Source organism: Macrosteles quadrilineatus, unplaced genomic scaffold (genome assembly GCF_028750875.1).
Source record: "Macrosteles quadrilineatus isolate MER2022 unplaced genomic scaffold, UCM_ALF_1.0 Scaffold_2__2_contigs__length_208266976, whole genome shotgun sequence".
Lineage (NCBI taxonomy): Eukaryota > Metazoa > Arthropoda > Insecta > Hemiptera > Cicadellidae > Macrosteles > Macrosteles quadrilineatus.
In genome coordinates, this window is record NW_026542595.1 from 163,405,072 (window position 1) to 163,432,585 (window position 27,514).

Below are 27,514 nucleotides of genomic sequence, written 5' to 3' on the forward strand. Positions count from 1 at the left end.
TGTGACAGGTTACCGCTTCTTTATGTCTACGTATCTCTTCTTCCTGCAATGGTTTCATTGGAATGATCTTTTCGTAGATTTGTTTTATCTCCACGGCCTCCTTTTTCAACGCCTCGACAAATTTTCGTCCAGCATCTTCCCCGAAATATGTCGTTGGAGGCTTTTCACTGCCAGAGATATAGTAACAGAAACTTATAGCTTCGTGTTTCTGATAGCTGTATGTGTACGATCTCTTAGCACCGTTTTCATCAACTCCCGATGGTTCACAAGTAGAAATCGGGAGGAGCATGCTCTCCAGATCGGCATAAATGACATAAGGAACTTTCATTGATTTATTGTGTTCTGTAAATCTTATTTTGTCATTTTTTCCAGCGGTAGGGAGCTTTATTTTTACGGCATCATGTCTAGAGCAGTCCTCCATATGTGTCTTCAAATTGTCTTCGTTATGAAAGTGCTGAAGACAACGTCTGCATATATAGCATTTTCTATTATGTTTTGTAGCTTGACTGTGAACTAAACGAGATAGGTTTTTGATTAGACAGTAGTGTGAGTTCGTTCCATCTTTAACCAACAACAGGTCTACATGCACGGGCTTTTCTTCATCTGTTACACACAAGGGAAAAACATCACTATTTTCTTCAAGACCGTATACATTGATCGATAATCCTGCACGCTTTTCGAATTTTTTTACATCAGTCAGTTTGACTGGAAAATCTATCCCATCAAATAACTCGAGAAATCCATCAACATAAGCAGTGTAGCTTTTGATCCGCTCTGGGTGTACCTTTGAAGGGTGGAGTGCTGCTAGACAACACCACATGAAACAACGCTGATCATTGTTTTTTATGTTTACAACAGCACGTTTCAAGCGAATTTTTTCTGGCAGGGCTATGTAACTAGACCCTTTCAAAGGCTTAAGTCGCTTGATATGTAAAAGAAGACATTCAATCGTTTTCATGTTCCAATTGGAGCCTTGGTGGTTAAAACTTTCCATCTCAGTCAATAGTTTTTGTTTTGCCTCATTTAACAAATCTGATAGATTAGAATCTTCGTAAATGATGATGTTTTTCGTTTTGAATTCAAAATCAGATTCGACTTTTTCCGTAATCCCTTTAGCGAACTTTGTCTTAAGGATAAGTTGGATTTTCAATGAAGTTCCCTCATCACGAACCTTTTCAATTATAAGTTTTTTTGGAATCTTCGATAAAAGTTTCAACACTTTTGTAACCATTTACTTTGACATTATTGATCTCAAACGTCTTCATTCGACCTCTGAACGCCGTTTTAGATTGGATGATTTCAAGATTAGGTGGTGGCGGAGGCTTACGTGGGACTTGCACTATGATGGATGGCCGAACTATGATGGATGGTTGAACTATGACGGATGGTCGGTTTAGTTGCTGTTTTTGTATCCACGCCGCTTGGTGAGCTCCACTCCCAGTATGACGGGCCCAGTTTTTCCTAGTAATACTGAGGTGACATATATCACAGAACTTTAATGTTTTTGTATCGGCTCTCCTGACAGGTAGAACCTGCACGACATCCGAAACATCTTCTTCCTGCTCTTGAATGTCCATCATCTCACTAACACCTTGTAGTTGTTCCAAAATATCCAACTCACTATGTTGGGCTCGACGACGCTTCGGTGATATAGGACGGGTCTCGTTATCACTGTCGTTGTCAGTAGGAAACGACCGCTTGGTAGCACTTTGAACAACCGGTGACACATGATGTTCTCCGTCAGAGACCGAGGCAACATCCAAGCGGTGTTCTTCCCTAGCACCTTGTTGTTCCTCAATATCGTCTTTATAACGTTGGAACCAACGACGCTTCGGTGGTGTAGGAAGGCTGTCGTCATCACTCTCGTTGTCACTAGGAAACGATCGCTTCGTAGCACTGACACTAGCCATCACCGCAAATCCTCGTCACACTTATAAATGGTTGAAAACTTACTTTTCACGCACTACACAATTTCAAAGACTCGAAAAATAGCACCTCTCACAACCACCTCTCAGAGAAGACTGACGCAAGACCGCGCGGGCTGTTGCACAATCGTCGAAACACATGACCATATATGGTAATGTTCTCGAACGTTCCAAGATGATCACGTGACCTAACACGTGGCATTTCCTTTTATGGTAATGTTTCTAGAACATTCCATGATCACATGATCCCAAGACAAGTGACGTCACTAAACACGGAACGACTCAACTCAAAAGACACGTAAAAATCAACATGAAAACAATGAGTTTCAAATGGCGTGTCAGTATACATTGAGATCGAAATACTGCATCTTCATACAAATCCTCTAGTGAAAACATGAGCACCGAATGATGCAATCGGCGCCATTTTTGTGCAGTTGAGAACCTATTGGTGGTCCTATATAAAATGAGATTCAAAAGCTGTTGTCGTTTTCGATCTCAGCCGTGAGATCCTATTATACGACAAGTATACCAAATGAGAACTGATTTAACGTTCTTTATATCTACACAAAAAAAAGGTCATCCAAATCAGAGGATCAGTCTCTGTCTGTAAGGTTAGGTTAGGTTAGGCAAAGTGAGGTTACCTACCTCAACCCACGTGGTCTACACTCCTCCCTCCTCTGTCCTAGAACGTACAAAATCACTACTACTAACGTACGTTTTCATGTCCCTGGCCTTTTACTTCGTAGATACTGGATTTTTAGTTTATTATTATGTGTTTTAATATTTTTTGGGACGGGGCAACATGTTACACACATTTATTTGGTTTTAAATAGGTTCTAGGTATTTTTTTCGTATTTTTAAAGTCTCGAAATTCACGACCATGACGTGTCCCTAGGGTACATTTTCCAACTTTCACGCTGTTTTTAGACTAATTATTCATGCCGAAATATATAAAGCCATATTTTTATGTCATCATTGGTTATTAAACTTACAAAAAAGTAGCATATTATAATTTTATTGTCATTACAAACTGACTACCATGACAAAATAAGTCTGTCCCTCGATTTGGCGTCACGACCATTTGGGAAAAATTTTCAACTTTGGAGCACGACAGTGGCAAGCCTGGCGTCGATGGAGTCAGTTGGTTTTAGAGACTAGTTCGGGGTGTATGTCAGGATTGTAGTGCCGGTCGTTTCGAGTTGAAAGGAGGAATTACAAGATTAATAAAGGAAAGATTGTGTTTTTTGTAATTTTGGTGTGTCCATGACTGTACGTAGTCATTCGGTGAAGTAGACATGGTGTTAATTTTTGTTTATAAGATATTTCAATTGCTAGATTAACCTAGAAGCCCACTTTGTATCCTCGAACATGAGGTGCAGAGCTACCGCCAGAACAGAGCCAAATAACACGTAATTTCACGACCAAAGTTTCACGACCATCGCGGGTTTTTTCACGACCAATCCAGCCTTATGGATTATAGTGTGTTTGGTCGTGACAATAACTTTAATATAATTGTAAATTGAACAGTTTAGTTCAATTGAAACACATATTTTTATTATAACTAACAGGATAATTGATGGATTGTTTTGAAAGATTTAGATTATTCCAGACAATTCACGACCGTACCGCTTGTCCCTGACCATCACATTTATGATTTCTATCATAAAAATTTCAAAATTTAAAATATCGTCATATTTCAATGTTTTATACACAAAAAAAGCACACCTCTATACAAACATAACGATTTTTCGGGTCTCAGGTAAGTTTTTTCAGAGTTATACAAACTTAAAAAGATTTTATTGGCTTTTTTCAATTTTTTTAATTTTTTTATTTTTTTCTAGAAAGACCAAATATACCAAAAGCTTAGTGACCTTTTTATTGTATAATGGTCATAAAAGTAAATTAGTTTATAGCAAAACATAGATATAAAAATAATATTAACTATTTTTATTATTCATTTAAACGTCCGTTATGGTCGTGACAGGATTTTGTGTTTTTCCACTAAAGATGCTCTTTTAAAAAGAAACTACCAAAGATATTGCGTTACCATGGACATTTTAAGAAACTTCAAATGGTAATGAAATAAAAAAAAATAATAAACGTTTTGAAAAAAGGGGGAAAAAATTTGCAAAGTGTGTGAGGTACCATGTTTTAAGGGGGGTAAAAAACGTATTGCTAGTCAACAAACACCATAACTTACCCGATTTTTATCCACAACATCCTACTCCTAGGCCTATGTGTTGGCCATAGCTTGGGCTTATGGGCCAAAGAACGTAGGCCTACTTTTAATAACAGTGAAGTACACAAACACACCCACAACGATATATTTATTCATAATAGCACTTCGTTTCACATAATAAAGTTAAAACGAACGATTTTACGAATATTTAACGCCGATTACAACATCACTTAACCTCGAAATGGTGTTTGTTGACCAACGACAGACGACAACTAGACCGGCTCAACAGGTGAATTTCCAATCAGTTGTTGGCTAGTTCTCGAACTCACCACCAGAGCGATTAAGCCTCGACCGAGGAAATTATGATTTGAGCCGGACTAGGATTATTCGCTGTTCAACCGTCGACTTGTTCACGAGGAGCTCTTGCGAAATTACGATCACGCCATACAATTCTACGTTATTGATTCAGGTTAGCTAACTTCGTTGTTAGACTTTCTAACGTTCATTTTATTTTCGTTTTATTTTAACATACGTATACTCGTCTGCCACTTATTTTCACCCGTTTTAAGTTCGATTATATTTGTCTAAATTTTATTAACGATTGGAGTCTTGACCCGCCAGTTCCTGCCGGTCAGTGACTAGCGGAGGATATCTTTCGGTCCGTTTAAATTAATTGTTCACGAAATTACATTTGTTTCATCCGCTTAATGAATTATTACTTAAATTATTTTAATCGATTCGACGTTTTAATACCCCGAGCCTTGTCGTCTAAGTTCTAAACCCCGTCTTTGGCGGGTGAAAGAACCAAGTCTTGGGAGCAGGCTGATTTGAACAATCAGCTATGTAAATTGATACTAAATTTATTTTAAATCATCTCACGTCAAATTATCCGTCCAATTATATTAATTAGGCCCCGACGACTCTGTAGGAATTGCTTTTACATTATATTCGATTTTATATTATTTACCTAGGCCTTTAGTTAAATATTTTGAAGTTCGTTACGAGTATTTATATCACATTGGTTTAAGATTGGATACTCGTCGGCCCTACAGAGTCATTCTAAAAGTTAGGCAAAATTCTCCAAAACACTTTTACGAAGGCTGGGATGATATAACTCCAACTGAGCGTCTGCAGGATTTCCTGTTTTTAAATTTTCACTCTTGCACTGGGGCATAACCATAGACAAAAAGAATTAAATATGTAGGTCTGTATGGGGAAGCGAGCTGGTAGAGGGCGGGAATTCAGCCCCCAAGGTCTCCCACTCTATCCTTATTTAAAAAATAGTTGCTTAACAGCTGATCAAGCAACATGCATTAAGGACAAAAAAGTGGTGGGTTAACTTCCCCTCATTCCCCTCAACCCACCTAAATGTTTTGAACCGAGTATAAGATCATAAACAAAAAGAAGTAAATATAGACAGACCGTCAGCTGTGCTGCGGTTACCATAGGTTCTGGCGCAAACCGCTGGGAGCGCCTTGTAGTTACAGCGTACGCGCTACGTAAACTACAAGGCGCTCCCAGCGGTGTGCCAGAACCTATGGTAACCGTAGCACGGCTGACAGTCCATATTTAATTCTTTTTGTCTATGGCACTTCCCAAACCGACTCTGTTTACAATAGATCTTTTTACCTAGTAGCACAATTCTTCATTGCTGCTTCAATACCTCCTCTTTATAAAGTAATCTCTCCTAATAATGCATTGGTTTTGTATTACTTCAGGAAGGAGGTGTCAGTTTTCACTTGTGGGCCTTCCTCACTGCATAGACAAGTCAAGTCTGCAGCACTCAAGTTCAACAGCAAGGGAACTCGCTTTAATTGTGTTCAAGAATCATTTTCCTAAAATTTCCCACATGATTCAACCAAGCCAGTATTATTATTCTGTAAATATATTTTAGTGTTGTAAGATTCATATCCTAGATGCGTTCATTAGATATCTGTGATAAGTTGTGTGTTCAAAGTTCTGTTGAACTTGTGCCATTTATCCCTGTAATATTGTAACGTGTGCAGATAAATTTAATATGAAATAAAATTGTAAAACAAAAGAACCAGGGATAGTATTGAAACCAAAACATTGGTAGTTTATTTACCACATCCCTGATTCAAACTTGTTTTTACGTTGTTTGGTAACATAATGCTAACTGCTGGTCCCTCCGTGTTCTATTTGGATCTTCCTCAGCTTCAGTCCAACAGTATATTGATGGACTAGTCAACACTAAAATCAATGTAGATTTAATTTTGGTCTATTATTTATGAAAGGAAAATGGTTTAGAACACTCAAGTGAGATGTAGATAATGCTTATTTTAAGCCAGGTAAGATTGAGTTAGAGAATGGGTGGTATGGGTATGTCTTGTATTTTGATACTGACTAAAACCAGCTAATGTTTTCAAACGAGACATTTCATTTTTTGGGTAAAAAATCATTTGGATTTGGAATACATTAAGGAAGAAGGAATGGGAAAGAACCTTACCTGAATGGGAAAGAATCCAAACTGGCATAAGATACAACAAAACATTAGAATATTTCACCATCACAACATTTTCAACTAAGGAAGAGAGAGTTTTCTTGAAGTCCAATATGGACCATATTGGAAATGCTCCTTAGTTGAAAATGGACCATATTGGAAATACTCCTTAGTTGAAAATACTGTCAAAGACAGTGAAATATTATAATGTTTTGTGTATAGTGTAAAGCTTACTGTCTCTCGTGCCAATTGGACTCTTTCTCATTCAGTAAGCCTGATACTCCACAAAAAATCCTAAAAACCTAGGCCCTTTTGCTCTATCTTTCATCTTAAAAATAATATATCGTGTAGTTCACATAGATTACTAAGGGAAATTTCTATTTCCAAAACCATTCATTTACCGTTGCTTGCTCCTCAGATAATCCATCACACAGAAAAAAAAACACCTACACAGTTCAGGATAAAAAATGTACAGTAATGTATAAAACGACTTTTATTTCTTAAAATATAATCACACAAAATAAAAACTAATGATCGATGATGATAAGCTCGTCAATGCCCCAGTCCTCGAAGCTGTTGTCGGGTAGATATCTTCTGATGATGATGGGGATCTTGCGCTGCTTCAGTTCTTTCATCGCTATCTGCAGCGGATCTGTTTCCCCCTCCAGCTCCACCATGACTGGAGCACACATCGCGATCTGTAGAGCTCTGGTACCCAGCACACGTGCTCTCTCATACCTGAACAACCGTCATTTGTAAACAGAACACTCATAACACTAGTGTAGAGGTGGGGTAAAAACAACGCAACGGTTGTGGCGCGGCAGACGTTGCACAACTAAACGGTTGTGCAGAACAGGCAGTTGTCGACAACTGGGTAATGGGCCTAAATGGTGAGGGGGTAATTTCAGAAGGTAGTGTAACTAGGTTAAACTACAAAAGAATACCACAGTTTACCTGGTGTTGGTATACAGGGTGTTTTAATTGTCCCCCCCAACTTTTTCTACATTTTTTCAAATATCAATCCCAGACCACTTCCAAACATTGTTGGGTAGTAAGTACTTCATTTTGACAAGGTGGTCATTTCCGGCCGCCATCTTGGATCCACCATATTGGATGCAAAATATTTTTTTCAAATGTAAAGGTGGGGATGTGACCCATTATTTCGAACTAGATTTTTACCCTGATTACAATGTCACAAACCGCTTTTAAAAATTTTGATCCATTCTAAAGTTATAAGGCCATTTTAAAACTTTATTTTTAGCCCATTTTAACATTGTGCATTCACAAACTAAGACCATAATCTCAAAATAGTGCTAGATAAAGATAAGAATACACAACCAGTCATTGTTGGCCTATGTTCACTTGGTTATGACACATGTATTTTTTTCGACCGCCATCTTGGTTCCGCAATTTTGAAATGGGATAAATTATTTTAAATATAAAGTGGATGTCGTGACCCATCATTTCGAATTACTTTTTTAAGCCAAACTCAATTCCATGATCCGTTTTTCATTTTCATATTTTGATTTTGAAATATTGTCATTTTTAACAAAAAAAATCAAATATTTCATAAATAAAACTTAATAACAAAAAATAGATTGCGGCATTGAGTTTAGCTTAAAAAAGTAGTTCGAAATGATGGGCCACAACATCCCCTTCATATTTAAAATAATTTATTCCATTTCAAAATGGCGGATCCAAGATGGCGGCCGAAAACAATACATGTGTCATAACCAAGTGAACATAGGTCAACAATGACTGGTTGTGTATTCTATCTTTATCTAGCACTATTTTGAGATTATGGCCTTAGTTTGTGAATGCACAATGTTAAAATGGGCTATAAATAAAGTTTTAAAAAGGCCTTATAACTTTAGAATGGATCAACATTTTTAAAAGCGGTTTGTGGCATTGTAATCAGGGTAAAAATCTAGTTCGAAATAATGGGTCACAACCCCACCTTTACATTTGAAAAAATATTTTGCATCCAATATGGCGGATCCAAGATGGCGGTCGGAAATGACCGCCTTGTCAAAATGAAGTACTTACTACCCAACAATGTTTGGAAGTGGTCTGGGATTGATATTTGAAAAAATGTAGAAAAAAGTTGGGGGGGGGGGGGGACAATTAAAACTCACCATAGGGAAGGAAGAAATTTATTAGTACATACAAACAGTTGTTGATTACTTTCACATAACTGCTTTTTTAAGTTAACTAGCATCATACATAATCTCTCTGAAGTTTAAGACTGCAGACGACGTCAGTGCAAAAGCCACTTGGGTTGTTTGGTTATTGGCTCTGTCTGCGGACATGCTTCGGGAGGATAAGGAGGACTGATTACTCTTTTTTCTTTTTCTGACCGGGTAAGCATCTTCTGCCGGCCTTCAATGTTACAAGTCTCCGCCTTTTTCTGTTTTTTCGTAACTCGCTGACCAATCAGCGGGTGACTTGGTCTTCTTCTCGAATAAAAAGTTTGGGAAGACTGAAGAGGCTGTCATTCCCATTCTCGACCCGGCTATGCGTTTCGAAGTTACTTGTTTCAAGTTCGTCGTACTACGTCTTGATAAATTAGTGTTTGTAAGCTGAAGTTCTTAAAGTTGAATTTGAAGCGTTACCTTCACAGTTTTATTTTGAAACGTGTTCGGTTATTTATTTCGTCCTTTGGTGAGTTGTGTAACAAAATTTTCGTTGCATTTTTATATTTTTCTACCAGTTTTAGCGAGAAAAACATTGTCGCAATTTGAAAGCTAGGCCTGACTCTCAGCCCTAGTCCTGCGTTATTTAACCAACCAAATAAGTGGGGAAATTGAAGTTCGTGATTCGTTTTAAATTCAGTATCGGGACTGTTTGTGTTAATTTTTAATCCTTTTAATTTAGTGTGATCTCCACAAGTTCGTCCCAACAGACAGGTTTCTGCTTACCTAGTTTGGCAAAAGTTTGCTAAAGTTGTCCACGTAAGGAAGTGCAAGTTTTAATTTTGTTTTTACGTTCAAGCAGCAGTTTTATTTTTTGTTTCGACCTTTCCTTTTTTCCTTCACTGGCAACTTAAGCCAACTTTCTTTTTATAAACTCAGAATCTGTGGGATCTAAGCTTGGCCTATTTTTATTTTTAACCCTTGTTTGTTTCAGGCTCTCACGTGTAACCTTGTAGGTAAGCAGGGTGAACCTACTTAGTTTATTGCTCGCATAATCAAGTAGTTTGTGGCATTCTAAGTAGTTATTTCCCACAAAGTCACGTCAAAATTAACTTATAACAGGTTACGTACCTTGACGTACATAATTCCTTAGTCGATATCTATGACTAGTTTTGACTACTACGTAGTAATTATCAAAAACGGAACGTTAAAATATTACATTCATTGAATGAATGTAGTCAAATCTTAAATACATCGGACACACAAACAAACATAACACAAACACGGTAGACATTTAACATAATGACGTTAAATTTCTACCGTGTTCGTGTTATGTTTGTTTGTATGTTCGATGTATTTAAGATTTGACGACATTCAATGAATGAACGTTCCGTTTTTGATAATGACTACGTAGTAGTCGAAACTAGTCAACGGATATTGACTAAGGAATTGTGGATGTCAAGGTACCGGTACGTAACCTGTTATAATTGATTACCAATTCCGGAAGGCTTCAACATGTAAAAATTATCGACTCTTCACAAACTCCTCTGACTAGGGCAATGAACTAAAGACACTAGTTGTTCAGAGTTCTGATTAACCGAGACTATCAATAGTGAGGCTATCCGAATCACTATCAACTCTTGGAAAATCCCAGCAGCAACCCGACTCGTGCGATTCCTGGGACTTTGTTGATTGTTAAGGTAGCAGAATTTCCTGCGCTACCATATGAGTGTTCGCCGGCAGGAAATTTGTGTCACAACTGTTTCAGGAAGTTGTCGTTGCTCACAGCTGCACGACTGCTCAACGCAATGCAACGCTCTAGTCAACAACTTTTCGATTTGGCTGTGGGTTGGCCGGACGCAGGCGTTATCCAACTGAACGGTTGTTTAAAGAGGCAGTTGTATTAAACTGTTACGCGGCTGTTAAGTCGTCATTGTTGTACCGAGGTTACCTAAAAAACAGATTTCTTTCTTATTGTTTCTATCGATTCCCGTCCTGTGTGGCAAATAATTGGTGACCTGTGTCTTTGTAGTGATACCGGTATACTACAACCATTGGGGCATAGTGAGCTTTTCATAATCCTTGGTTTAGACATACACCTCGAATCATCGGATTGGGCGAATCTTTTAGCTAAGTGGTTGTTAGTGTATCCCATGAACGTGGTCACCAATGGCCGTTTTGCTACTTTTTGTTAAAATAACCTTCCTCTCTATATCCCTTAGAGATTTTAATAAATGCCGATTTATCGCCGCATAGCACTCAAAGGGTTAAAGGCCAGCTGTTCAAGCAATGTTTCTAGTAATATTATAATACTTAATTGTTCCTGTTGCGCTAAACAAGTACTTGGTTTTTTTTTTATTGAACATAAAAATTCTATAAAAATTTAACAAATTGCTAAATTAGGTCTACACTCAGTAGGCCTAATCTTTACTTCACATCACTTACTTTGTCATATACTTTGTTGTAATCCTGTTTGACTTCTGTACACCGCCTCTAGCATCCTGAGCATTGAGAAGTTCAATATTCTCTCCCTCTTCCTGCAACAGAGAATGTTTTCACCGATTATTGCATTTTCCCCAAAGACTAGATGATTGCGATAACACATTATGTATAGATATGCTATAGAAGAATAATGTGATGTTTTGTAAAAACAAAAAACTACTAGGTAATTTACAATATTTAAAATATCTTAATTCTAACTTTGTACCATAAAGATTGTACTTTGTACCCCAACGATGTTATTACTTAATACATTACTTTAATACTTTCTTATTAACTGGCGTACTGGCGACCATACAAATTAGGTATTTTAAGTCAAATATGAATGTACATGAGTGTAGGATGAGTGGCGCGATCTTGTAGTCTTGTTAGTGACTAAGGCCGACATTCCTTAGACACAGCTGTTAATTAATAGCCCATACAGCTAATGGCAACTAAGGGACCTACATTTTATCGTGGAATCCGAACCACATTTTTGCCTTGGTATAGGCTATACGAATTAGTCTAATTATCAGGATAGTACTGCGGATAGTCGTAGTACTCACTCGTGCGGACGTTAATCCACACCAGGGAGTATTGCATCCACAGTGCATGCCTATAAATATCCACAATTTGTGACAATATTTTGTGAAGTATGGGCAAAGCAATTTGTACTTTGTACTTACTTTTCTGTAACATCCCTTTTTCCCCCTTCTACTTAAAAGGGTACGTCCAAAAAGTCCCAGGTTGGTTACATGTATATTTTCAGAAACATTTAAAATAGAGCTACAAAAAAAAAAATTAAAATCTACTTGATTACATACCAGCTGTTACCCACGGGTTTCAACCCGTTTGACTTCATAAGTAATAATAAAACTATTAATTGGTTAAGTTAAGCTGAAATATACAAAACAGAATACAGTAGTACTAGTGATGTGGGCCGGGCAAATGCCCAGTGGGCGGGTCGTTTATAAATGGGCATTTGTCCGGGCATTTACCCAAAGCGATTTTAAGCGCCCAAAAACTGGGCGTTTATAAAAAGTTCAGTTTAAGGCGTAATACAATAAAACCTGTAATATTTTCAGTGTGGTATTCTAAATAAATAATTTTCTAAATTGTTAAATAAAATCTTATATACTGATTAAGCAGGTTTCTACTCTGTAATTCATAAATATGTGCATAAGATAAATATATGATGTCTAATTAATTAAATTTAAAGTTAAGTATTAAGGTTTTGTTAGTAAAACAAGTGCTAAATTAATTCTATTACATTAGCCAGATATTGTTATTTTTATTATTATTTTTTATTATTACTTTTTTTATTATTATTTTTATTTTAAATAAAAATAAACCTATGAAGTTATTTTCAGTCTAAATTATTTCCTCTTGTCGACAAAAGAAAAGTGTTGACTTTCTAGTACTGACTTCCTACCAATATAATTAAAATTATACAAGTAGGCCTAATTATTTTTTTTTTATATAGGCTATTATGTAAATATCTAATGTTAGAGGTTTAAAAAGTTGACTAGAAGAGTAGTGTTCAATTTAATTTCCATTAATTAGGTTTATTAGCCTTTAACTGGATAAACGCCCGGCGCTTATGGATTTTGGGCTGTTATACGGGCAAATTCCCTGGGCATTTGCCCCGAGATTTAAACGCCAGGGCGTTTTACATCACTAAGTAGTACAAACAAATAATCACACCTGATTTTTAATAGGCTAACAAATAAATAAGTACAGCTGAAGTATTTTTAACATTAGGTATATGGGAAGTTCCCTTTAGAATGGAATTACAATTATGAATTACAGTTAGTTTTAGTTAGAATTAGTTTATGAAATAATGGATAGTTTTGCACAAGGTTTCTCGTCATGACGAACATTTTAAGTATCTGGTTTATGGGGGTGTGACTTTTAGTTTTCTCAAAAGTTCATGGGTACTTTGGGATTTATATATGGATTTAGTGATCCGCTACTTCCTCAGGGGGACGGCCCGATAGGAGTCAGAAGAAAATCTTAAATGTATGCATAGGTTGATATGCACATAAAATGAAAGGTCTTTGTTAGTAAAATACAATGCCGAAATAAAACCCAAACTCAAACGGACATAAGAGTCCAAAATGACAGCTATTCCTGTAGTCAGTTGTCGCTCGGAGGAGTCGCCACTGCCTTATCAGTGACCTTCGACTGGGCCGGCAATCCATGTGACATATTAGCCGTATATCGGAGTCCGAGCTCTAGTCTTGAGCACTTCATCAATGGTGTTTCTGAGCATTATTACTTAAGCCGAGATTTCCAAGGCATTCGTGTTTTAGTTGGTGATACAAATTGCAACATTTTGGCACCTGGGCAAAATAGTCTAGAAGAGCGCTTCTTAGACGAAATGTATGGATATGGATTTATACCTTGCATCAACTCAATAACACGACCTGCTAGTAATACCTGCATTGACCATTTTTTCGTCAAAATTGCTAATAAAATCCTTACTAAATCAGCAATCCTTCAGTCAAGTTTAACTGATCATTACCCCATAGCACTACAAATATCTAAGCAGCGACACTACAATAATAATAAAATGGAAGCTTCTTTTTACAAAAAGACTGACTGGAAAATTGTCAATAACCTTTTAACAACTGAAAACTGGCAAGAAGTACTAGCAAGTGAAGACGTAAATTTTTTTGCCGAGCAAATTACAAAAAAAATTGGCAGGGTGATTGAAAACGCATTATTAAATATTAAAATTAACGCTAAAAATACAAAAATCAAACCTTGGATAACTAGTGGTCTTATTACTTCAATAAGAAAGCGGGATCTCCTTTTTAAACAATTATAAAAAGAACCATTCAACCTGTATCTTCGAAATGAATTCACCCAGTATTGCAATAGATTACATTCCCTAATTAAGAATATAAAGTTTAATTATTACAAAACCAAAATCGACGAATCCGCGGGTGACGCTCGTAAATTTTGGTCAGTTGTAAACGAGGTGGCTGGCCGACCAAGTGCCAAAGCGCCGTTTCCGGTTGAGGCGTTTGTTGTTAACTCTGACACTGCCTCCCCCCCAGAAACAAAACACATTTGTAACACATTTAATAATTTTTTCTCTTCTGTGGGATCTGAGTTGGCAATGGGTATCACGGCTTCGGGACGACCGGAGGTGGATGACGCCGACCACGCGGTTGATTCTGTATTTGAGATGGTGCCTGTCAATGAGCCCCAGCTTTCCAATTTAATAAATAGTATCAAGGGAGGTTCAGCTCCTGGCTGGTACGACATTCCAGTCAGAATTATTAAAGAAAATGCAAGCCTTCATATTCCAATTCGGCACTTAATAAACACAAGTATACGCACTGGGAACTTTCCTGATATTTTCAAATTAGCTAAGGTTATCCCGATACACAAATCTGGGCAAAAATCTGTCATTAATAACTACAGACCCATTTCATTGTTACCTGTGATAAGTAAAATTCTAGAGAAATGGGTAAAAATTCAGCTCTTAAACTATCTGGAGAAAGAGAATATTATTACAGAAAATCAATACGGCTTCCGAAAAGGATTAAACACATCGGATGCACTCTTTGATCTCACAACATTTATTACCCAAGAAATCAGTAAAAAAAATAAAGTTATGATAACATTCCTGGATCTTGCTAAAGCGTTTGATTCTATCGATAGGAATTTATTACTCAGAAAGCTAAACTTACTAGGTGTCAAAGATACTTCCTTAACTTGGTTTGAAAACTATTTTTACAGTCGAAAACAGTTTGTAGCAATACGTGGAGTCAACGGTGACAACACAGACATTAACTATGGAGTCGTCCAAGGAAGCACGCTTGGCCCTCTTTTATTTTTAATATACATTAACAATATCTCAAATCTGTCAATTAAAGGTAAGGTGTTCCTGTTTGCTGACGATACGGCTCTAGTCTCCTCCGGGCCTAATTGGGACGCCGTATATGACAGGGCGTCCTCCGACTTGGACAAGCTCAAACTATGGTTTGACCACAACATACTATCCTTAAATGTGTCCAAGACCAAATGTCTGCCCATTTACTTTAGATGCGACAGTGGTCCGGGCCATAGAGTACTCAGGTTGCACGGCTGCGGGGGTCCATGGACAGCGCCGTGCCATTGTGAAATCATTGAGCAAGTCGAAAATTACAAATACCTTGGGGTCATAATTGACTACAAACTTAGCTGGGCTCCACATGTTGATTACGTCAACAACAGATTAAGAAAAATGATCTTCGCTTTTTCACAGCTTGGTTGTGTGCTGTCTGTGGACCATTGCAGGTGTGTATACTTTGCGTATGTCCAGTCACTGTTACAGTACGGGATACTTGCGTGGGGGGCTGCGTCTGCCTCTGTCTTGGCTCCTCTTGCTGTTACCCAGAAATCCATAATCAAACACATACTAAAAAAAGACCAAAGATACCCCACCTACCTACTTTTTCAAAATTTTCCAGTTCTTAACATCAGGAAACTATTCCTAAAAACAGTTATAACCTTTTCAAAAAATAACAAAAGCAAAATTTTCTCCGATTCGCTACATTCTTATGACACTAGATCTAGAACACACATAGGCATCTCCGTTCCCAAATTGAACAATAAAGCACAGCTTCTTACCCCTCACTATCTAGCCCACATTATACGCACTAATCTCCCCATTCAGATAAGAGAATGGGAGGGAGACAGTGTCGCGGTTTTCAGCAGAAAGATCGGGCGCTGGCTTCTCGGTCTGAGCGATGATGCTGCCGAAGAGCTCATCAGATCCCAGTACAGAACATAATGAAAGTCGATGACGATTCTAAAACTAAATTAGGCTAATAAACCAAACTACTTCAGTACTGGCACCCTCATTCAAGTACTTCAAATATTGTTCATGTTCAGTCTTTTTTGCCAACAATATGGCAAAAAAAATACTTCTTTTTATTTTAATAATTATTTGTTTATTTTGTTATCTTGTCTGTGAAGTGGTGAGCGACGGAGAAGACTCTCACCACACGCAGATGTACAGTCTTTGTGGGGATTTTTTTTCCTTTGTACTTTGCTTTACAGCCACGATTGTAATTTGTGTAGTTTGTAATTTTGGAAATAAATATATTCTTATTCTTATTCAAAGATGCATTGAATTTTCAATGTTGTTATACGATAACCCCCCCCCCCCCCTCCCCTAGAGCATGGGCCTGCTAGAAGTCGGAAGAAAATCTATCATGAACGTATGCATAGGTTGATGCACATCAAATTGAAGGGATTTATTATTAAAATACAATGTTGCAATTTTGAGCTCAAAAGAACATTTAAGTTAAGTAAAAAATGGCAGCCGTTCAAACATTTTTTGAATCTTCCATTTTGAATCTTTAAACGGCTGCCATTTTTTACTTTAACTTAAATGTTCTTTTGAGTTAAAATATGGGGCATTGTATTCTACTAGTACAATTCACCCCTTTAATTTCATGTGCAAATCAATCTATGCTTACATTTAAGATATTCTTATGACTCCTTGCGGGCCGCCCCCCTGAAGAAGTAGCGGACACTGAATATGTGATAAAATGAATATCACTGAATATGTGACAAGTAATATTTCATTTCAAAATAGATTTTATGTCTAGTAACTTTGTGTAAAGTCTTGTAGCCTAGATCTATTTTAAATATTTCAAAAAATATCTAACTGACCCAGGACTTTTTGGACACCCTGTATTGTGAGGTACCTTATCGAACCTTACCACCACAACTTCCTACCAACCACAACTTGGGCGATAAGTTGAGTAAAAACAACTATTTATGCTAATTATATTATATTTATTATTTGATGAAAAATAACTGTAACCTACTGTGCAGATAATTCCCTACAAAAACATCTTAAAAGGGTAAACGCACAAACAGTGCAGAGAGTGTGCAAGGCTATTAAGGATCATTATTTATCCGTAGTAGGGCAAATATTTTTCAAAGAATAATAAACATATTAACAGATTTGTATTTATTCACTCCTCAAGTTATCTCCCTAGCAGTGGTTGGCGGCTGACAGCTAACAGCCGTCCGTTAACACTAACACTCCTTTCACACTGTACTGCTTTGCCGTACAGGCAATTTTCTATTAGTAGTATAAAGAAGAGCATGGCACTTTCAACGGTCTTGGAACTGTACACTGCCTTTGAACTGGTTTATTGATGCGCCGTGGCCTTGCGTCAGTTGCGCATTTAGTTAAATGCAAGATTTCATACTGCACAGTTTTTATCAAACGAGAGCCTACCAGTCAGTGCCTAAATAGATCAGCTGTTAAAATCTGACCTGTCAGTTGGGCACTGTTTATCTTTATTGTGGTTTTACAAACACATTATCACACCGTACAATCAGAAACTGTGTTAATGTGAGAGAAACTTAGACACAACGTAAAATTGTACTTTTTTTAACTGGACGACAGAATCCGTGTAGTCTGAAAGGAGAGTTACATGGAGGGCCATATGAACTACTAAATTTGGTGGCCTAAGCACTGCCCTGGGAAACAACTAGGCCTATGTAAATATTCAAATGTTTTTAGGAACTCACATCTTGCTGATCTATTTCATCGATGTCCGCATCATCTTCAACTTCATCAAAATCCTCACCAACACTGCAACGATTAAATTCAAGAAAGTTATGCCTAGGGACATAGAATTCATAGGCCTAACTGTTTTGTTACTTAAGACAGAAAACACCTTTGTAAAAGTATTATTTAGCTAAATATGTAAAATTGAGTGTAAAAATTAATTTTATTATATAACTTACCCTGTGCTTTGATACTGAGTAAAAACCTGCTGTTTCTTAAGCCAGAACCATTGAGCAGCTGTGTTACGGTATGTTTTTAAAACATTAATATCTAAGTCTATTTTAAAACGTTTTTATTAGCTCGCATTCTTGTCCGGTACAAATTTTGGAATCAATTTTATACTAACTTCCCGATGAGCTAGAGACTTGAAACTTGAAACATAGCTCACAAATGGAAGACAATGCAATATTATATCATTTAATTTTCATATTTCCCTTGGGCTACACCCCATGGGCTTGTTTTTATTAACTCGCTTTCTTGCAAATTTTGATACTTCCTGATGAGCTAGAGACTTGAAACTTGAAACATAGCTCACAAATGGATGACAATGCAATATTAGGCCTATATCATTTAATTTTCATATTTGCCTTGGGCTACGCCCCATGGGCGTAAAGTGTTTTTATTAGCTCACTTTCCTACAAGTTTTGATATAGGTACATTTTAAACGAAGTTCCCTATGAGCTAGAGACTTGAAATTTGAAACATAGCTCACAAATGGATGACAATGCAATATTATATAATTTAATTTTCATATTTCCCTTGGGCTGCGCCCCATGGGCTTGTTTTTATTAGCTCACTTCCGTACAAATTTTGATATACATTTTAAACAAAGTTCCCGATGAGCTAGACACTTGAAATTTGAAACATAGCTCACAAATGAATGACAATGCAATATTATATCATTTAATTTTCATATTTCCCTTGGGCTACGCTCCATGGGCTTTCAAATTTTCCATGTTTACATTTTGAAAGAATGTTTTAAATACATCAATTAATTTAAGTCAGCTGTAAATACTTAAATTTGACAGTTCGAAGAGCAGAGGTTAAGAGGTACAGGTAATGCCCCCAAGAGATTCTTTATACGTACAAACATTTTTAAATAACGATAAACAATCTGATTGCAGATATAAAGGTGTTTGTTAATAATGTCAATTGTTATTTATTTAGTATTCTATAAATCAAACAATAAATTAAATAGATTGATATATTTATAGTTATTAGGTAGGTGCATATTCATTCTAATAAACAATTATATGAAAAGAAACTCAAATAAACCTTAGATTTCCCACGTGCCTCTGTCTTAATCTGATATAGATGCTTGAAATAGATTTAACATCCACACATTAAACATTAAACTAACTAAACATTAAACACATTAAAAACTAAAAAGTAGAAAATAGTTTATAAATAAAAAAATTTTTATAAGACAAAACGTTTACGGTATTTAAACACACTAAAAAGTAGAAAATAATTTTTACATATGTGGAGAGTATAGGCCTTAATTCTTGTAAGATTTAAAACGAAAAACATGGGGTGCATGCAATTGATAATAATACATTAGTTCAATAGGTGGAGGTAATTGTAAATTAGGCCTATTTATTGCATGCACCCCACGTTTTTCGTTTTTAATCTTACAAGTATTTATACTCTCCACATATTTATGCATTATTTTCTACTTTTTAGTGCGTTTAAAAACGTTTTGTTTTATAAAAGTTTTTTTATTTATAAATTATTTTATTTCTCTGTTCCAAGGGCCTAATTATTTTTTATCCTTTTTTATGTCTTTTATTGACTTTATCATATGTTTATTTCAAGACAGTTATTAGGCCTTACCGACTTTTCTCAGGATCAAAAGGATCCTTTTAGGTTACTAGACTGGAATTGCATCCACTTAAGTACCAAGTTGTAATAAATTTCTTAGTATGTAGGCCTAGGCCAGTTATTTTCAGCCATGCTTTAGTTCAAAAACCAGTTAAGTTAGTATTTTTTTGGGAATTGATTTGAGTTTTAATTGACAGTCTGCTTGGGGAACTGGCTATGAAGCATTCAACTCAAAGAGTCTGCATTGTACACAGTAGAAGTGTTCCAACCAATTGCCGGGGGGGGGGGGGGGGGGGGGGGGAGGAAACACGTTCAGGCTAGTGGAGGATATTACATATGGAAAGACGGTGGCAAGGGTAAAGTTAGATGGAAACAGGCAACTATTCTGTGTGTACAAGATGATTAAAATATATTCTGCACCACTGCAAGGCCCGTACAGTTTACTCAGTACCTACTTGGCGTGCATACAATATTGCTAGACACATAATTAAACTCTCTTTTCATTTATTTTTCTGAGCTGCGTGCAATTTAAGAGAAACCGTGCAGGTATCAGTTCTGTGTTTAAAGCTGGGTTTTCCTAGGCTGCGCGAAGCGGAGAGAGGACACGGAGAGTGGAAAAGAGATTAACATGGTGTTCCGCTACGCTTCTCGGAAAACAGTAACATTAAATTACGTAAGACAAGTGGAGTCCGCTCTCCACGTTCCTCTCTCCGCTCTCCACTTCCGCGCCTAGGAAAACCCGGCTTAAAGCAGACTTCCTCCTATGTCTAATATTAGGCCTGAGACCTTTACACCGTACGTAATAAGCTGGTAACTTAACTCACAATTACGGCCTACAAGAGTTAAGTTATTAACTCTTGTGTATTAACTATTTAAAATAGGTATTTTCCTGTTAAAGGAAACATTCATTATTATTGATGATTTCTTTTCAATACAACTTATTTAATAACGAAATATAAGTTGGTTATGGTTGTCGCTTTTCAACAGAGCCTATAATAGCCTAAGTAGATGTGTGAGGATAGGCTTTAAAATGTGGTTTTAACTGGTATAATTATTCAAAGTCGTTATAATTACAAAGTGTTTCAAAGTTAAGATTGTAATGAGCCTAAGCGGGTACAGTTTCTTAACTGGGCTATGCTAATATTCATTGAAACTATCGAATTGAAAATATTGATTTATAATGGATATTTTAAAATAGGCCTATAGGCCTATCTAAACTTATTATTAAATTAAACTATCATAACCTAACCTAACCAGCCAAACTTGCTGATGGTGAAAAAATCGCATGAATGTTTACTAATTGAATCGATAGTTTCAATAGATATCAGCATAGCCCAGTTAAGAAACTGTACCCACCTAAGCTGAAAAGTGAGTATCTTGACAGCTTAGCCTAGATACTAGTACTAGGCCTACCTAGGTAGGCCTAGGCCTAGGCCTATTTACTATTTCTAATGAGTGTGCAATTCATTAACTTAGTAATAGCCTAGCATATAAATTAGGTATAGGCTACTAGGCCTAGCTATAAAACTGAGTGAGTATGAATATGATGGGCAATTAATAAGAACATTAAGCTAGTTAACAACATAGAACATAAAACACACTAAAAACTTACTCATCAGGTTCGAATTCGTCGTCGGCCATGATCTAGTTGGAAAGGTAAATTGATCTAGATGAAAATATTATTTAACAATAAACCCAGACTGAAAATTGGATTTCAAAGGTGGTTAACTGTTGTCGGAATTCTTCTGGAAAAGAACGAAGGATTAAGGATCAATATGATCAACGATCAGAGAAACGATCAGGTCCAGGTCGAGGTCGGAGCTATTTTGAAGGTTATGTTATGTTATGATGAAGTTGAAGTTATGTTTATTTTTGTATTTTTCTTCTTCTTGTGTTCTTATAAAAAACTGACTTGGTTTTAACACATGTAACTTCACAACTTCAACTTATATAACGACTGTAGTATAAATTTGTCCTGGGATTTCTTGAGGTTTTAAGTTAGGTAACTTCATTTTTTTTTAATTCTCACATCAAAGTTAAAGTTTTGTGGATTTTATCACGACTCTTTTTCTTTTTCTTTCAGAGTTCTAGATATTTTCTGATGGCAGCTAGCTCAATTTTTCTACACTTGTGTTTTATTAGCTATGCAAATACACTAACACGTCTATTGTTAAATCAGTGTATTAAAAATAGAGCACGAATAGATAGATCCTAAAACGTTAAGTGAAATGGGATGAGTGAAGGATGAGTGTAGAATGGAGTGAGATGGTCTTTGTAGCTTTGTTCCTGTCTAAGATCATCTGATTCCATGATCCATTGATTCAAACCCAATGCTGGGTCCAGTTTCAAACCTTAAAAATGATAGTAGCTTCCAACTTTTCTCAGAAACGAACCGGTCCAGAATTGGCAAGGTCACAAGTAGTGCTGTCTAGTGGCAGACGTCCCATATAACCACGGCCACCTTTAACTACAGGCCGCGGCCTGGTAGAATTGGCAACGTCGCAACTGGTGTTGTTTAGTACAGACGTCCCATAAGATAACATGGCAGACAGGTGGCATCAGCTCATTAATTCGCACTTTATTGATTTAAATCGAAATTCATGAAGATAAATTTATAAAAATATTGAAAATGAAACATACAGAATTGAAAACCGAAACAATATAAATTATAAATCTATATCTGTACATTTTTAAGCGGAGCCAATATTGTCATAGTCGAGTAACCAATCTTTCGTAAATACACAAAATACCATTAGCTGCTTCCAAACAAAACAGCTGTTACAACACCAGTTGCGACGTTGCCACTTCGAAGGCCGCGGCCTGGAGTTAAAGGTGGCCGTGATATAACACAGCAGACAGGTGACACCCACTCATTCAATGGCGTATTATTAATTTAAATTTATGAATGAAATTATTTTTTTGAATTTATGAGTGTTAAAAAAAACACTCCGAATTATTTTCAAAATTAAAAATAAACGCCAATCAATGAAATAGTTTAGAAAGATGATTTGATTTAATTTTGTTTTGTTTATTCTTCTTAAGCTTAACATATTTTTTGTAAGGATAATGATTGTTTTAGCGATAAGTAAAGCATAATTCATCTTTATATTTATTTGACGCTATTCATTGTATAAAAACTTGTACTGTGAATGAATAAAGAGAATTTGAATTGAATTGAATTGAATATAATATAAGTTTATTAAGGTTGAAAATAAAACATAAAGTAAAGTAGTGTTCTAAACCAAAAATATATCAATTGAAAAACTATTTCAGTACATAGTCGATGATTTCATAGCCCAGTAAAAAAACTTTCGTATTCTAAAATAATACAAACAATACGCATTAGATGCCTCCAAACTAAATAGCTGTAACAGCAGCTGTGTTGCCACTTCGAAAGCCGCAGCCTGGAGTTAACGGTAAAACACCGTACGACCGGTGGCGGTATTAATGGTTATACATAACCATTGGACGTGTTGATAGTTATCAAGGGGATGAATAAACGCCTTTAAAACACGCCCTTTACTTTGAGAGGACACTGTAGCGATGTGTTTTTCTAAACAAGAAATCCTTCTAAAACTACTACAGTAATCGAGCTTTGTAACAGGGCAGCAGGGTTCTTGTTCTAGAGTTTACTTGTTTGTTCACGAACGGCATACACCAATGACATTTTTTACACACAGAATGGATTAAAAAGGACAAGTTTACAGTTAAAATAATGAGATTACGAGACGATAGCAAAAACCAAGAATACACATTGAACATACAACAAAGTAATAGCAACAGTTTTATTAAACAGCCTGTATTTAATATTGTCACAAACTTAATATTTTAATTCATAACAGCTACAGTACAATATAAAAACTAGAACAAAACAACAACAGATTTAACAATTAATTTTACCTAAGAATTGAATTAGTAATATTATTTTTCCTTTTTCCACCCGAACATCTTGCCAAAGAACTTAACACCGCAGGCATGTGCCCACAGTACTACTTAATGGGAAAATATGGGTATGGAACTTAAAAAGTCCATGTTGAAGCTTAGGCTCTTACCATCTGGGTAGTTGAATGGTTATAGTGATTGCCTAAAATAAAGTTTGTCAGTTTGACCACCCTGAAACCTCCATACCGGTAGGTAGTTAGATAAGTCATAAGTCATAAGTCGTTTATTCAGCAAAATTAACATAAATGCATTAGCTACGTCAAAAACAAAATAAAATACAGTATTTACATAATAAAAAACTCTCTTATACCGGGTGAGTTTTAAATGAGTTCCCCCCCTACTTTTTTCTACATTTCTTAAGATATCAACTCCGGACCACGTTAGATCATTGTTGAGTAGTAAGTACTTCATTTTGACTGGGTATAAATTTTTGGCCGCCATCTTGGATCCGCCATATTGGATACAATTTTTTTTCAAATGTAAAGGTAGGGTTGTGACCCATTATTCCAAACTAGAATTTTACGCTGATTACAATGCCGCAAATAGGTTTTAAAAATCTTGATCCGTTCAAAAGTTATAAGGAATTTTTATAACTTTATTTTTAGCCCAATTTATCATTGTGCATTTACAAACTAAGACCATAATCTCAAAATAGTGCTAGATAAAGTTAAGTATACACCACCATTCATTGTCGACCTACTGTATTTTCACTTGGTTATAACGGATGTTTTTTTTTCGGCCGCCATCTTGGATCCACCATTTTGAAATGTGACAAATTAATTTAAATATGAAGGTGGTGTTATGACTCATAATTTTCAACTACTTTTTTTATACTGAACTCAATGCCGCAATCCGTTTTTGGTTTTCAAGCTTTCTTGATGAAATATTTAAATTATCTTATTTAAAATTTCAATAATTCAAAAACCAAACATGCAAATGGAAAACTGATGGCGGTATTGAGTTCAGAATAAAAAAGTAGTTAAAAATGATTGGTCACAACACCACCTTCATATTTAAATTAATTTGTCATTTTTTCAAAATGGCGGATCTAAGATGGCGGCCGAAAAAATACATCCGTCATAACCAAGTGAAAAAAGGTCGACAATGAATGGTGGTGTATACTTATCTTTATCTAGCACTATTTTGAGATTATGGTCTTAGTTTGTAAATACACAATGTTAAAATGGGCTAAAAATAAAGTTATACAAAGTCCTTATAACTTTAGAACGGATCAAGATTTTAAAAAAATAATTGCGGCATTGTAATCAGCGTAAAATTCATGTTTGGAATAATGGGTCACAACCCTACCTTTACATTTGAAAAAAAACTTTGTATCCAATATGGCGGAACGAAGATGGCGGCCAAAAATGTATACCCAGTCAAAATGAAGTACTTACTACTCTACAATGATCTGACGTGGTCCGGAGTTGATGTCTTAAGAAATGTAGAAAAAAGTAGGGGGGGAACTCATTTAAAAATCACCCTGTATAAATTAAAACACTGTCAACTATGCTACTCTATTACAGTACTACCAGTTCTAGGGCAAAGACACTCACGAACGCTGCAGAAGGCATTATCCAGAAAAAAATTCTTTAGTTTTTTCTGAAATCTATTTAAATCCTGTTCGGTCTTTAGGGAAGGAGGAAGGTTATTAAAAAGCTTAAAGGCATCGTATTGAAAATTCTTTTGAAAGAATGACGTTGAGTAATTAGGAATTGCAAGGTCGGAAGAAATTTACGAAATGGATATCTGTTGTTGAGCTGTGAAAAAAAGAAGATACATTTTTTCTGGTGAAGGATAATGTTTCAAAAATGTATATGGATGGAAAAGTTAGAATTCGGATTTTTTTAAATGTCTTTGTAGGACTGACGTTTGGGTAGGGAAAATATAATGCGGATGGGTTTCAATTGTTGTCGAAAAAGAAACTTAGTCTTTTCACATTCACTACCCCAGACAGGGTCAGTATAGGATAAATAAATGATAAATGATGATAAATGATAAAGATGGTTCGAAACTGGACTTAAGTTGTCCTTGAACATTGCGATTTAATAATTTTTATTTTAATGTCAACACCAGTGTGGCATTTTTACCCGAGAGATTTGTCCCATAAACGACTCGTCTCAGTCAATAAAATAATCTACATGATGTGTTTCATTTCAGTGTACTCTCAATATTTGATCAAAATACGACCAGTTGCGAGTGCGCCCAATCTTAATTTGTGATTAATTATCGTACAGTGACATTTTTAGGATTAAACCAGTCATAATTGTATTAGGAGGTGGGCACTAACCACTCCAAGTTGATAAACCCCATCGCCAACCCACTCTCACCTAATAATTTACAGTTCATAGCCCAGATCGCTTAATTTATACATCATTCAATTCAAAAATTATCACCGAGAAGCAATCGAGTAATTTTCTACACAATTAGGGGCGAGATTTTACAATAAACTGAGTCCTGAATGGTGACTACAAAAGGACCGCTCCATTAGCCGATATTAGACAACCGCATCCCAGAATTAAGACATTGTCCACGCATAATAAGCGCGATTCTGATCCTGAAATGTTTGGAGCACAAGGTCAACCCCATAATGATCCTTTGTTCCGATGTCTTTGGGCTCTTGGAATGCTCGATGCTTCATAAATGCTCGATTTGTTGTATTTTTAATAGGGTTTCATATCGTGCTCGTTTGGTTGCTGTTGTCACGGCATTGTGTCGCCAGAACCTTACCTAATGGTACCGTGGTACTTTATTGTTTGATCAAATGTTTGTATATTTGTACGATTTAGTAAGTCGCTTATCTTTTAATGTGTTAGAATTTAGCTGGAATATGGAGCTATTCAAATCAGGATAAAACCAAACGGTTTACGGATTACAGTATCTTCACGTGTTATAACAGGGCTTATTAGTAGTCAGTATCAGAGAAATCTGTGTAATTGTAAAACTTTGTCTGAGTAGTTACCTTCGGATTGTTCAACCCTGATTTACAGAAACCTTTTAAATGTTAAACTGATGAATCCTAATGTAAGCCCCAATTTTATATTCGTTGTATTTTTTTATGACTGGCCACCAGAGCTAATCTGATACATAACCGATTTTCCGTCTCAGCTCTGACTCGTCCTTTATAGTGGATGACCCGGCTTTTTAGCGAGTTGATTGGTCATCAAAATTAACTATTTAAAGATGCAACTATTAAGTCTATTACTTTGAAATAATAAAATCACAATATACGCCAAATTAAATGTATAGCAAATAAAATATTAATGCATTTTACTGCATTTCTTCTCAACGTGAAATTAGTTTTTTTAAATCAAGCTTATTTAAATTTTTCTTTATATGAAATAATTACTAAGCATTTGCCTTTAGTTGGTTAGTAAAAACGGGTTGGAGCTTGAAAAAGGACGTCTCAAGCAAAACATGAGATGATCCTTGCCTAAAAGGTCATGTTGAAAGTTGCCATGCAAGAATTAACTTGAAATGTACATTTCAATATGAAATTCTATGTACTTACATAATATTTTGTTACCTAAGAAATTGCTGCATTTCTCCTCTTTTACGTTGACATTTTTAACCTTAATGTCTTGAGCTATAGGGACTCTTCTGCCTCCTCTATCCAAACATTTTCATAATCCCATGCTCCAGTAACATCACCCATCTTCTCTGGCGCCACAGGATATAAACCTAACCACTGCATTGTTTACAATTCCTCACCATCGTAATACTGTAACAGTCTCTTCCTATTGTGCCTCCAGCAGTCGACATGGATGCGTTCACATGTAGATTGTTTGGCCATGATCGTAAACAAAAGTTCCCCAACGTCTGGGTACGTTTTTAGAGTAGATTAAAAAAGCTAACGAAGTTCACGCTACTTGGTGAGCTCTTTCGAAGAGAAATTTGGAAAATTGCGAGCATGGAAATACTTGTAATGGAAGAAGTGTTATTTTAATTTAACTAAGGGATTAGTACCCAACTACTAAAGGCGGGTCTAAG

At 36.1% G+C, this 27,514-nt stretch overlaps 2 protein-coding genes across 3 annotated transcripts in view; one reads left to right on the top strand and one right to left on the bottom strand.

Annotated features, from left to right (window-relative positions):
• The window catches only part of LOC128986878 (NADPH oxidase 4-like), an 84,894-nt gene that overhangs the window by 47,674 nt on the left and 9,706 nt on the right, over positions 1 to 27,514 (top strand). Inside the window, exon 15 of one of the 2 annotated variants that reach the window (XM_054407467.1) lies at positions 5,823 to 6,147. The exons of the other annotated variant lie outside the window; for it this stretch is intronic. Coding sequence (XP_054263442.1) covers positions 5,823 to 5,943 — 121 coding nt within the window. The 3' untranslated portion in view covers positions 5,944 to 6,147. Of the gene's footprint in view, positions 1 to 5,822; positions 6,148 to 27,514 lie in introns of those variants that run through there. 2 annotated transcript variants of the gene reach the window in all.
• LOC128986879 (DNA-directed RNA polymerases I, II, and III subunit RPABC2-like) lies at positions 7,046 to 21,426 on the bottom strand. Its single transcript, XM_054407469.1, has 4 exons — positions 21,195 to 21,426; positions 17,722 to 17,785; positions 11,143 to 11,234; positions 7,046 to 7,303 (listed from the first exon to the last, which is right to left on the bottom strand). Exons 1-4 carry the CDS (start codon positions 21,221 to 21,223, stop codon positions 7,093 to 7,095), a joined length of 396 nt encoding a protein of 131 aa, XP_054263444.1. The 5' UTR covers positions 21,224 to 21,426; the 3' UTR covers positions 7,046 to 7,092.